The following is a 13098-nucleotide window of genomic DNA, read 5'->3' as shown; positions in this document are numbered from 1 at the left end:
CTTTAAGAGTACTGGGAGACTGGTTGCAGTCCAAAAAGCAACTTGGGAAGACAGCCTTCATGTTTCCCCCGGCCAAGCTTGCTTCCAGATCTAGCGTCTGGTATGCCACGGGAGAAGTTCTCGGCTTGGGAGTTCCTGCCTCTGCCCAGGGCGACTTCTCAAGTCTGGTAGACTCTCCCCGCAGGCTGGCCATGAGACGCTCCAAGATTTGTTGGACTCCTTCGGATATGGACCATCTAATGAAAGGAGTATTTCGAGCATTCGAAGTCTTTAACTTCTTGGACTGGTGTTTGGGAGCGTTGAGCAGGAAGACCTCTCCTTCTGACAAGGAAACTTCCATGCTCATTATGTCCTGCATGGACAAAGCCATACGGGATGGTTCTAGTGAGCTTGCGGCTTCTTTCGTGTCCGGGGTCCTCAAGAAGCGGGATTACCTTTGCTCCTTCTTGTCAGCTGGAGTCACCCCATGTCAAAAGTCGGAACTTATGTTTGCTCCTCTCTCGAAGTGCCTCTTTCCTGAGGAGTTGATCAAGGAGATTGCCGCCTCCTTGATCCAGAAAGACACTCATGACCTGGTTGCGTCATCCGCACGCAAAGCCACCCCTTTGCCCTCCGTGCCTAGACCCAGGATGGACACTCCAGCGTCAAGGTTCATTCCGCCCTTTCGTGGCAGAGCCTCCAGCAGAGGAGGTGCTCGTGCCGAAGGTCAACGTGGGAGCAAGAAGAAGGGTTCCAAGTCCTTTAAAGGCAGAGTCTGACTGCCACCTTCTTCAGACAGCAGTGGGAGCCAGGCTCAAGAACTACTGGCAGGCCTGGGAGAACAGGGGCGCAGACGCACAGTCTGTGAAGTTACTCAGAGAGGGGTACAAGATTCCATTCTTGCGCAAGCCCCCTCTAGCAACAACTCTCATCGACCTCTCTCCCAGGTACAGAGAGGAGGACAAGAGACTAGCTTTGCAGCAAGAGGTGTCTCTCTTACTACAAAAGGGAGCGGTAGTCAAAGTCCGGGACCATCAATCCCCAGGCTTCTACAACCGTCTCTTCTTAGTGGCGAAGAAGACAGGAGGGTGGAGGCCGGTGCTAGACGTCAGTGCTCTGAATGTCTTTGTCACAAAGCAGACGTTCACCATGGAGACGACAAAGTCGGTTCTAGCATCGGTCAGGAAGGAAGACTGGATGGTCTCGTTAGACCTAAAGGACGCTTACTTTCACGTCCCCATCCACCCAGATTCCCAACCTTTTCTAAGGTTCGTTTTCGGGAAGGTTGTATACCAGTTTCAAGCCCTGTGCTTTGGCCTAAGCACGGCACCTCTTGTTTTTACGAAACTGATGAGGAATATTGCCAAATTCCTGCATTTAGCAGACATCAGAGCCTCCCTCTATTTGGACGACTGGCTTCTAAGAGCTTCGTCAAGTCGTCGCTGTCTGGAGAATCTAAAGTGGACTCTGGATCTGACCAAGGAATTGGGTCTCCTGGTCAATATGGAAAAGTCCCAACTCGTCCCATCCCAAACTATAGTGTACCTAGGAATGGAGATTCAGAGTCAAGCTTTTCGGGCTTTTCCGTCGGCCCCCAGAATCAGTCAAGCCCAAGAATGCATCCAGAACATGCTGAAGAAGGACCGATGTTCAGTCAGACAGTGGATGAGTCTGATAGGGACGCTTTCATCACTGGACCAGTTCATCGCGTTAGGGAGACTCCACCTCCGACCCCTCCAATTTCACCTAGCTGTTCACTGGAGAAAGGACAAGACGCTAGAAGCGGTCTCGATTCCTATTTCCGAGAAGATGAAGTCTTCACTGACTTGGTGGAAGGACAACATTCTCCTCAGGGAGGGTCTGCCACTGGCTGTTCAGACCCCCAACCACATTCTCTTCTCGTACGCATCGGACACGGGCTGGGGTGCGACATTGGACGGTCGGGAATGCTCGGGCACGTGGAATGCGGATCAAAGAACGTTGCACATCAACTGCAAGGAGCTACTGGCAGTTCATCTGGCCTTGAGAAGCTTCAAGTCCCTCCTTCTAGGCAAGGTGGTGGAGGTGAACTCCGACAACACCACAGCCTTGGCGTACATCTCCAAGCAAGGAGGGACTCATTCGAGGACTTTGTACGAGATCGCAAGGGACCTCCTCACCTGGTCAAGAGATCGAAACATATCGCTAGTAACGAGGTTCATTCAAGGCAACATGAATGTCATGGCAGACCGCCTCAGCCGGAAGGGTCAAATCATCCCAACAGAGTGGACCCTTCACAAGAATGTATGCAAGAGACTATGGGCCTTGTGGGGTCAGCCTACCATAGATCTGTTTGCAACCTCGATGACCAAGAGGCTCCCAATTTATTGCTCACCGATTCCGGACCCAGCAGCAGTTCACATAGATGCCTTTCTTCTGGATTGGTCCCATCTAGACCTTTATGCATTCCCCCCGTTCAAGATTGTCAACAGAGTACTGCAGAAGTTCGCCTCTCACGAAGGGACAAGGTTGACGTTGGTTGCTCCCCTCTGGCCCGCGAGAGAATGGTTCACCGAGGTACTGCAATGGCTAGTAGACGTTCCCAGAACACTTCCTCTAAGAGTGGACCTTCTGCGTCAGCCGCACGTAAAGAAGGTACACCCAAGCCTCCACGCTCTTCGTCTGACTGCCTTCAGACTATCGAAAGACTCTCGAGAGCTAGAGGCTTTTCGAAGGAGGCAGCCAGAGCGATTGCTAGAGCAAGGAGGACATCCACTCTTAAAGTCTACCAGTCGAAGTGGAAAGTCTTCCGAAGCTGGTGCAAGTCGGTTTCAGTATCCTCAACCAGTACCTCTGTAACTCAGATAGCTGACTTCCTTTTATACCTAAGGAAGGAAAGATCTCTTTCAGCTCCCACGATCAAAGGTTACAGAAGCATGTTGGCAGCAGTCTTCCGTCACAGAGGCTTAGATCTTTCCAACAACAAAGATCTACAGGACCTCCTTAAGTCTTTTGAGACCTCGAAGGAGCGTCGGTTGGCCACACCAGGTTGGAACTTAGACGTGGTACTAAGATTCCTTATGTCAGAAAGGTTCGAACCACTTCAATCAGCCTCTTTTAAAGATCTCACTTTGAAGACCCTTTTCCTCGTCTGCTTAGCAACAGCTAAAAGAGTCAGTGAGATACACGCCTTCAGCAGGAACATTGGATTTACATCTGAGACGGCTACATGTTCCTTACAGCTTGGTTTTTTAGCCAAAAACAAGCTTCCTTCTCGTCCTTGGCCCAAATCGTTCGATATTCCAAGCCTTTCTAATTTGGTTGGAAATGAACAAGAAAGAGTACTATGCCCTGTAAGAGCTCTTAAGTACTATTTGAGACGTACTAAACCATTACGAGGACAGTCAGAAGCTTTATGGTGCGCTATTAAGAAACCTTCTTTACCTATGTCGAAGAATGCAGTTTCTTATTATATCAGACTTTTGATTCGAGAAGCTCATTCCCATCTGAATGAGGAGGACCATGCTTTGCTGAAGGTAAGGACACATGAAGTTAGAGCTGTCGCAACTTCAGTAGCCTTCAAACAAAACAGATCTCTGCAGAGTGTAATGGATGCAACCTATTGGAGAAGCAAGTCAGTGTTCGCATCATTTTACCTTAAAGATGTCCAGTCTCTACGAGAACTGCTACACTCTGGGACCATTCGTAGCAGCGAGTGCAGTAGTGGGTGAGGGCTCAACCACTACATTCCCCTAATCCCATAACCTTTTTAATCTTTCTCTTGAAATGTTTTTTATTGTTGTTTTTTGGGTTGTCCGGAAGGCTAAGAAGCCTTTCGCATCCTGGTTGATTTGGCGGGTGGTCAAATTCTTTTCTTGAGAAGCGCCTAGATTAGAGGTTTTGATGAGGTCCTTTAGTATGGGTTGCAACCCTTCATACTTCAGCTCCTAGGAGTCGCTCAGCATCCTATGAGGATCGCGAGGCTCAGTAAGGAAGACGTACTTAAAAAGGCAGAGTAATTGTTCAAGTCGACTTCCTTACCAGGTACTTATTGATTTTATGTTTGTTATTTTGAATAACTGCTAAAATGAAATACAAAATACTTAGCTCTTAATGTAAACATATAATGCTGGTCTCTACCCACCCCCCTGGGTGTGAATCAGCTATATGATCACCGGCTAAGTTTAATATTGAAAAATGTTATTTTCATTAGTAAAATAAATTTTTGAATATACTTACCCGGTGATCATATATTAAAGGACCCTCCCTTCCTCCCCAATAGAGACCCAGTGGGCCGAGGAGAAAATTGGTTCTGTGTTGACATGTAGTACTTGAGTACCTGCTCGACAGATGGCGCTGTTGATGTACACCCCCACCTGTATAGCGATCGCTGGCGTATTTTGTCCTTAGGTTTTTCTGTCGGGCAGCAGAGCTGACAGCTATATGATCACCGGGTAAGTATATTCAAAAATTTATTTTACTAATGAAAATAACATATTTGTTTCTATTTGGTTAAGTGTTCTTCAGTATTTTGTGTTCATTTTCATTCTTGGGATTCCTTATATCATATTTTTTTTCATGCCACTTTGGTCATAGGGAATTTTTCCATTTAATTTTCTCTGCCCAAGTTTTGTGCTGAGTATTATTTCTATGAACCTTCCCTGATGTTCATATTGCTTCTCTGTGGAAGTTCAATTTTATCGACAATTACTCCTAAAACTAAAAAATTCCCATTTTCTTTCCTTTCAATAGAATTATACCTCTAGTAAAGTGATGACTCAATCTAGCAGTCAATGGCAACAACCAATGGTTTGTTGAAGCCACGGAGCCTTTGCCTTTCAATTTCTGATAGCCTTTCACTCCAAACTGTTCAAATTTAATGTTTTTAGAGCATTTAGAAATGTCTTCTGGTTTTGTTTGTAACTTCTGCGTAGATTGTTCAAGGAAATTATTTCTGGTCCATTATATTATTATTATTATTACTTGCTAAGCTACAACCCTAGTTGGAAAAGCAGGATGCTATAAGCCCAGGGCATTCTCTTTGTATTTCGTGTCGGAGATAGTATTGTTATTTAGATACATATTGTGAGGAGTGTGAATGTTTTACTATTAAATTAAGTGTTCAAAGCACAAGAAGAAACTTGGTTTTAGTTCATTGGGAAATACAGAGAAAGCTAGGTTAGTTGATTATGGCGATGATGATGGCTATAAAGACCTGCCTGCACTGAACTCGAATATAACTCTTAATGAATAAAGATTTAATAGTGATGAGCTTCAAAAGCTCTTCTTTAGCTTCCTTTTTCTAAATCTAGGAAGGCCAGTGAGTCTTCAATTAAAAGACCGTAATTCTAAACTAACCTGTCCTTTTACTAACCATAACCTGACCACTTAAGACATCTGGTTTTTGTGTTCCATTCAGTAGGGGTTCTGATCCTCTTAGAGAGTCAAATTTTTTATTTACTTTGGAACCTTCTGCTGCGAAACCCTCATGCTTCCGCAATACTAGCCACTCTCTTAGCCAACTAGATTGTGAGGTAGAAGACAGAGTTGCCACTCTTGTTTCCTAATATTCCTCCACTTTCTGAAGTAAGTGATCTCAAGTAACTTATTATTTTATCCCTTTTACCCCCAGGCTATTTGGAATTTTCCAACCCTTAACCCCCAGGGGTTATTTTTTTTTCAAGCACATTTTGCAGTATATATTTTTTAAATTGCTCTAACAGGCTTAATTTTTGTCCTAGAGAGGTCAGGTTGGTCTCATTCTCTTGGAAAATGCCTGAAGTTTCTCAAAAATTATCAAAAATATGCAAAAAAAAATGTAAATAGCAGTTTTTTGCAAGGACGTACCGGTACGTCCATGGGGGTAAAGGGATGTGTTTTGTGAAACGTACCAGTACATCCTTTGGGGGTAAAAGGGTTAAATATGGATGGCATGGCACATCATATGATTCCCATAGAGAAAATATCTCCGATCAAGTTTGGGTAAAGCTGATTGGTTGCATCATATTTTGGATGGCACATCGTTCGCTTGCAAGCTTAACCACTGGCTCATCATGGCTTAACTATAACAGGTTAGATATATGCCCTACACAAGTACCTCGACTGCCGAAACGAGTCCCTTAAAAAATAAATCGGATAGCTGAATCTGTAGAACTTCAAAAGTTCAAAGTTGGAGCAAATGTTTTTATGTTGACCAGGCTGACATGAGTCTTTTTATAGTTTATATATGACATATCTGCTTTGGACATTGTTAATAGTTTATTTATGACATATCTGTTTTGATGATGTTACTGTTTTTAGAATGATTTACTGTATTGTTAATTTGTTCTCATCATTTATTTATATCCTTATCTCCTTTCCTCACTGGGCTATTTTTCCCTGTTGGAGCCCTTGGGCTTATAGCATCGTGCTTTTCCAACTTGGGTTGTAGCTTGGCTAGTAATAATAATAATGATAACTCGGTTGCAAAGGTGTAAACAGACAGGAAAATCAGTCGGTATTGTCTCTGTTTATCTTTCTGAATAGGAAGATGAGGATAAAGAAAACACTGAAGGAGAGTAAGACTATGAGGAGGTAATGTCTCTCCTTTTGAGTCTTTACGGAAAATTATTGCTGGAAAATAAATTGCTCTAGGTAACTCCTGAGGCTGCTTATTCTGCCAAATCTTTGGAAATCCATCTTCCATGACTAAATATACACCTTACTTCTCCCATTTCATTTTGGTTAGAATCGATAAATTGTTGTCTCAAATTTAAGGAAAGGTTGGTAACTCTAGTTCTCATCTAATGTGGAAACCTTCTTTACTACATAGATGCTTTAGACTTATATAAGACAAAACAATCATCAAATTTTATTCTAGATTGCAATTTTATATCCTGCCTTGAGCCCACCATCAATGCTAGTAGAACAAAATCTTTAAATACAGGGTTTGCAAGCTGGTTTACTAAAGGAATGCTGTATGTGGGTAATAAAGTCATTCTTAAAATACTTTCCTTTGCAGATTCTATAGTTGGAGTTATTTCTAGTCTTATAGAAGAGAAATTGTCAGGCCATCAGGATTTAAGATATCTTCCCATGGTTTTGTTGACTGTTATTGGCTGGAATTTTCACGTGTATCCTGGTGGGGGCAATACTGTTATAGATAATCATTGAGAAGCGTGCGTTTCGCTCTTGGTACCATTCATGGGAAAGTAATCTCCACTGGTTGCCAATCAAGGTAACGGTTCTAAGCACTAACGGAAACTTCCTCTTAGTTCAGGGGAGAAGCTGGGGAAGACTAGGCTAGTTGATTATAGCAGGGACAACGACGATAATGGCGCACCATCAGACAACACACAAGCCATCTTTTGATAGTGATGAGCCTCATAAGCTCTTGACATCACTTGCTTCCATTGTTAAAATTTAGAAATCCACTGAATTTATACCGTAATAATAGTATTATTATTATTATTATTATTATTATTATTATTATTATTATTAAATGCTAAGCTACAACCCTAGTTGGAAAAGCAGGATGCTATAAGCCCAGGGGCCCCAACAGGGAAAATAGCACAGTAAGGAAAGGAAATAATGAAATAAGGAAAAATAAAATAATTTAGGAATAGTAACAATATTAAAACAAATATTTCCTATTTAAACTATAAAATCTTTAACAGAACAAGAGGAGAAGATAAAATTGATAGAAAAGTGTGCCCGAGTGTACCCTCAAGCAAGAGAACTCTAACACAAGGCAGTGTAAGACCATGGTGCAGAGGCTATGGCACTGCCCAAGACTAGAGAACAATGGTTTGATTTTGGAGTGTCCTTCTCCTAGAAGAGCTGCCTACCATAGCTAAAGAGTCTCTTCTACCCTTACCAAGAGGAAAGTAGCCACTGAACAATTACAGTACAGTAGTTAACCCCCTTGGGTGATGAAGAATTGTCTAGTAATCACAGTGTTGTCAGGTGTATGAGGACAGAGGAGAATCTGTAAAGGATAGGCCTGACTATTCAGTGTCTGTGTAGGCAAAGGGAAAGAACCGTAACCAGAGAGAAGGGTCCTACGTAGTACTGTCTGGCATCCAGCTATTCAAACTACTGTTTAAGTAGTAGTAACAATAACAATAATAATAAATAATAATAATAATAATAATAATAATAATAATAATAATAAGAAGAAGAAGAAGAAGGATTGAGTTATCACGTTTCCTACAACGAAGTCGAGAGAGAAAGAAGAAGAAGAAGGATTGAGTTATCACGTTGAGAGAGAGAGAGAGGAGAGAGAGAGAGAGAGAGAGAGAGAGAGAGAGAGAGAGAGAGAGGGGGGGGTGTCACATCTCAACGTGTTACAAACTCAAAACAAATTCTTGATAAATATAAACTAAATTACTCACTTGTCATATCTAGCCCCCGACTCGCTAATGAAAATTAGAACATTGTAATAAGACGTCTAATAAGATAAAAACAGTTATTGACTGTAGACGAAGCTGAACTATATTGAGAGAGAGAGAGAGAGAAATTCTGGTCCTACATACCCTGTTATCAAACCTAACCTAACCCCACAAGGCAATCTAATGATAATAGCATATAATTCAGTAAGGGTTCTGAAAGCACGCTGTGCACTGCAGATTCTATAACCTCACATAGAGCCTCAAAATCTATACATGTTGTAGTTCCTTCTGTTGCTGAACCCTTGCAAAACCGCAATCCTAGTCACTCTATAAGACAAATTGTGGGGCAGAAGACAGAGTGGGTTGTCTTGATCCTAATATCCCTCCACTCGCTAATGTAAGCTTTTCTAATATTTCTCATACTACTTACTGCATTTGGATGGCGTGGAATATCGTGTAATTCCTTTAAATTCTGAGGGGGTAAACAAAGTGTCAACTGAAATCTATCGTTTTCATCATGTTTCAGACGACAGTGTAAGGCGTTCACGTGTAAGGTCACCCACTGGCTTGTCCCACAATAACGTTAGCGGGGTTAGTGTAGGCATTAGTACATCTAAAACAAAAACAATGCTCTAACCACTCCTACAGTTACCCTCTTTTCAAATGGTAAACAAAGCTTGAAATCAGCTGATTTCCTCACAGCTCTACCTGCAGTACAGGAAAATGAGGAAGAGGAAAACTTGTTGACAGATGATGAAATTAAGGAAGTATAGCCTTTTCAATCTTTGTGTAGCCTTATTGCTGAGATATAACCTAATAAATTTAGTAAGGTTAGTTCAGAAGTTTTTTATTGTACCAAAAAGGAAAATATGGCTACTTCTAAGAATGTTAACACACTTCAACTCTTTAATTTCGTTATGGATAGATTGAAAAAATCGCCAGAAAAATGCTAGCAATTCAGATTCACGGTTAGTGCTCGGTCCTTCTTCAACACAGAGATTGTATTTTTGTATAAAACTAATCAGTTACTTGACCTTGTCTTAGATTGTAATTTGGTAGCCAGTCTTCACCCAATCATTGGGCCTCATAAGAGAAAGCCTCTAAATTCAGGTTTTGCAAGTTGGTTAACTAAAGAGATATTATTCGTAGGTAATCAAATGGGAATGTGATTAAATCACTTAACTTTGCATATTCTATTATGGTTGGTTTGTAATCTCATCGAAGAGAAATTTGCAGGACATCAGGATTTAGATGTAATTTTAGAATATATTACCTGCTTCAATAAAACCATCAGATGGGAACTCCAAAGCATTATCAGCCTTTATATTTTATGATTAAGAAAAAAGAATACTGTAGGTATGTGCATCTATGGTAGGTTCAGTATTGGAGGCACAAAGACGGAAATTAATTTCTATTCCTATTTTGGAACTTGTGTTATATGGAGTTCACATTGATAGAGTAGTTTCTCAAATAGAAAACAGAATTCAAACCAATGTCCCGAGGTCAGTCTATAAATACTCGACCTTCCAGCTATGAATCACATTTCTAAAACACAGATGTGTCAACAACGAGGCCCTTTTGTTCAAGAGGTAACACAACAGGATTCTGTTACAGTAGACATTTCATAAGGATTGCCAACCAAACTTGAAAACCTTATTGTAGCACAATGTGACATTTCTTTCCACCGAAGTCCTGTAGGGGGAAAACTGACCCACTTCTTCCCCATTTGGAAAGACTGCGGCCTGACCCATGGATATTGGCTGTGGTCTAAGAAGGTTACTGAATCACGCTAATTTCCAACCTTCCTTTACCAAAGAAATCGGTTTTGTATTTAAGTTATCCTACCAATTCCATATCTTTTTCAACTAACAAAAGAAATTTCCTTCCATATTCTGGTATTTGACTCTGTCACCTGTTTCTTCCTTTTGTCTTTCAATAAATATATGAAGTTTTCAGGAATGTTAGTTTTCTAGCTTTCCTCTCAGGATCATTAAGTACTACATAATATATTAGATTATGGCTGTAATGTGAAGTTTTTTTTTTCTTTTCTAGAAAATCTTGGACATTGGAATTAAGCATTGTCATTATTATGACATAAAAAAAGTAACAGTAATGTGAACATACCTATAGGATACATATTGTTAGATTAATTGCCTCCACATGGAAGAAAATTTGTGAAACTGTTAATTCTTAGCTTTGAATATAGTCTTGAATTTAAAATATTGTTCTGGAAACTTATATACCTTTAGAATGTGTCAGTCCCTTGTCTCTTAAGGTATTTGTACAATGATCTTGAATTGTATTTCTCAGTAGTTTCAAGATCATGAGAAATTTTCATAACCCTTTTACCTCCAATGCTATTTGAAACTTTCCAACCCTTAACCCCCAGGCATTTTTTTTTAAAGCCCATTTTGCAATATATTTTTTTTTGAATTGCGCTAACAGCCTTAATTTTTGTCATAGAGAGGTCAGGTTGGTCTCATTATTTTGGAAAATGTCTGAAGTTTCTCATAAAGTTATCAAAAATATGCAAAAAAATGTAAATAGCAGTTTTTTGCAAGGACGTACCGGTACGTCCATGGGGGTAAAGGGATGTGTTTTGTGAAACGTACCAGTACATCCATTGGGGGTAAAAGGGATAATGATGTTACAAAGAGTTATATTTTGATTAAATCATAATTTTCCTTTACAGAATGGTAGAAATTTTATCCGGAAACCTCAACACAAATTTGGTCGTTGGAGAGGCCAAAACTCCTTACTTCCTAGCATCGCCAGTCCAGCGTGAGGGCTTAGTGAATTCTCAGATTGAAGGCTCGCCTCCCCTGTCTATGGCTGCAGTTAAAAAAGGAGCAACAGAGACTTCTTTATAGTATAATATAATTTTATGATTTAATTATAAGCGAAGTTTTTTTTCTTATGAGATTCATACAGGGCTCTTATATTTTTATGTGGTAACATAATGTGTGGAAGGTCACATCGGGAAAGAGTTTTACATAGGTATAAACTCTTGTTGTAGTTCAAAGGGAAATTTCTTTACCAGTACTTATTAGAAAGGTTTTAAATTTTCTTGTGATGCGTCTATTTTTTTCTCTTACAGTTTCTGGACAAAGCAAAGTCCTGTAAATGGCACCATTTTAGAAATCTGTGTTTGCAAAGCAAGGTCAGCACCTTTATTTTTAATCTTACCTCATCCATATTTTTATAAGAGGATTATTTGGTTAGAAATTTCTGTATTTTTGGACAGTACAGCTATAAATTTTGAAGATTTTACTGATAGAATATAAATTGAGAGACTTATATGAAGATTGGATGAAATTTTAATTTAATTTTTTTAGGAAGTTATGCATGTTCCTTAATTTCTAATTTTGGCTAGTTTTTAGTTTGCCAAAAATGAATTTTATATATAGCGGCAGAATAATTTGCCAGGTCACATTGGTGCTTTCATAATTTATATTTTACATATGCGAATTAAATTTTTATTATGGGGTTTTAAGATGACAATATAAAGATCATTCAATAAATTTTATGTCATTTGATGTCATAAATTGAGTTTAAACTCAGGCTGCCTACATATAAATAGAACAGCCACGCAGTATTTATACACACTCAAACTTGTGCTGGCACAGAATTTTCCTTGTATGCTGTTTATCATCGTTTGTTAGATTTGAAATAGGATCTAGAACATTACAAACTTTACATTTCAGTGTACAGTAGTTGTACATTGATGAGATTCTCCCTTGGTTAATTTTCTCTTGCGAACATTTTAGACTTGCCTCACTTGAGGGAGATTAAAAACTTGTAAAGTCTTCTACCATGTTGAAATTTTCTAAAACTTTTATCGATATTAGAATTTCATAAGTTGATTAACACAATCTTTACTTATATAAAGAAAGGTATATTTATTGATTAACTTTAGGAATATGATAAATATTGCTGGCAATATCCTGATAAATCTTTAAGGGTCAGCTTTGTGTTATTTTTGACAAATAGTGACCTGTCATTAGAAGGAAAACCAAAAATAGGGCATTGCCAAATCAAGTATGAAGTTTTTAGGGTTTATATGGATTTTACCTCATGACGTTGCGTATGATTTTGTTTATGTTTATAACGTACATAGCGAATACCTTGGTTATTGTTCTGTGTAAGGTGCATTTTTTTTTTTTTGCCTCTTAATCTAATGTATGCAGTAAGTGCCTAAGAGTGGCATTCTGGCATTGTGTCATTGTCACTGATATTGTCTTAATGCCTTATACTCATCATCAACACATGTCTTGGTTGTATTTAGATGGCTTTAGTTAGCATTTGATATACAGTACTCATGAGTTTCAGTTTGCAGTTAAGTGCCATCAGTCCATATGGTATATATTGTAATTTTGTGCATTGTGAATTATTTTATAATTGTGTAACAGATATATTATGAAACATTTGTCAAACCTGACCATGGAAAAGTGCAGATTGTCATTTTATTACAGCAGCAGTGTTGCATCATCGCCACTATAGATGTGTCTGCTTGTGTATAGACCTGGTAGCCTATTAGAAATGTCCTTGCCTGGCAACCTGTTGGATTGGAGTGTGGGACCTGCTCAAGCTCTATTGTTTCTATTAATGTCTGCACCTCATCATGAATATGAGTTATCAGTAGTCATTGCCTGGCCCTCCCTGGTCTAACTTGATGAAAATGGGGCTTGGGTGCTGATCATATGTATGTAAGGGCATTGTTCTGTCCCTTTCCTCTACCATTCATGAGCGACCTTTAAACTTTAAATAAGGA

General features: G+C 39.7%; 1 protein-coding gene across 1 annotated transcript in view; it reads left to right on the top strand.

The window, feature by feature from the left end:
• LOC137636972 (inhibitor of nuclear factor kappa-B kinase subunit alpha-like) overlaps positions 1-11655 on the top strand; it is a 68883-nt gene extending 57228 nt beyond the window's left edge. The window contains exon 15 of the mRNA XM_068369297.1: positions 11020-11655. Coding sequence (XP_068225398.1) covers positions 11020-11197 — 178 coding nt within the window. The 3' untranslated portion in view covers positions 11198-11655. The remainder of the gene's footprint in view (positions 1-11019) is intronic.
• The last annotated feature ends 1443 nt before the right edge of the window (positions 11656-13098 follow it).

This window comes from Palaemon carinicauda, unplaced genomic scaffold, assembly GCF_036898095.1.
Source record: "Palaemon carinicauda isolate YSFRI2023 unplaced genomic scaffold, ASM3689809v2 scaffold471, whole genome shotgun sequence".
Classification (NCBI taxonomy): Eukaryota; Metazoa; Arthropoda; class Malacostraca; order Decapoda; family Palaemonidae; genus Palaemon; species Palaemon carinicauda.
Note: the sequence above shows the minus strand (reverse complement) of the source record. Positions and strands in the feature narration are given on the sequence as shown.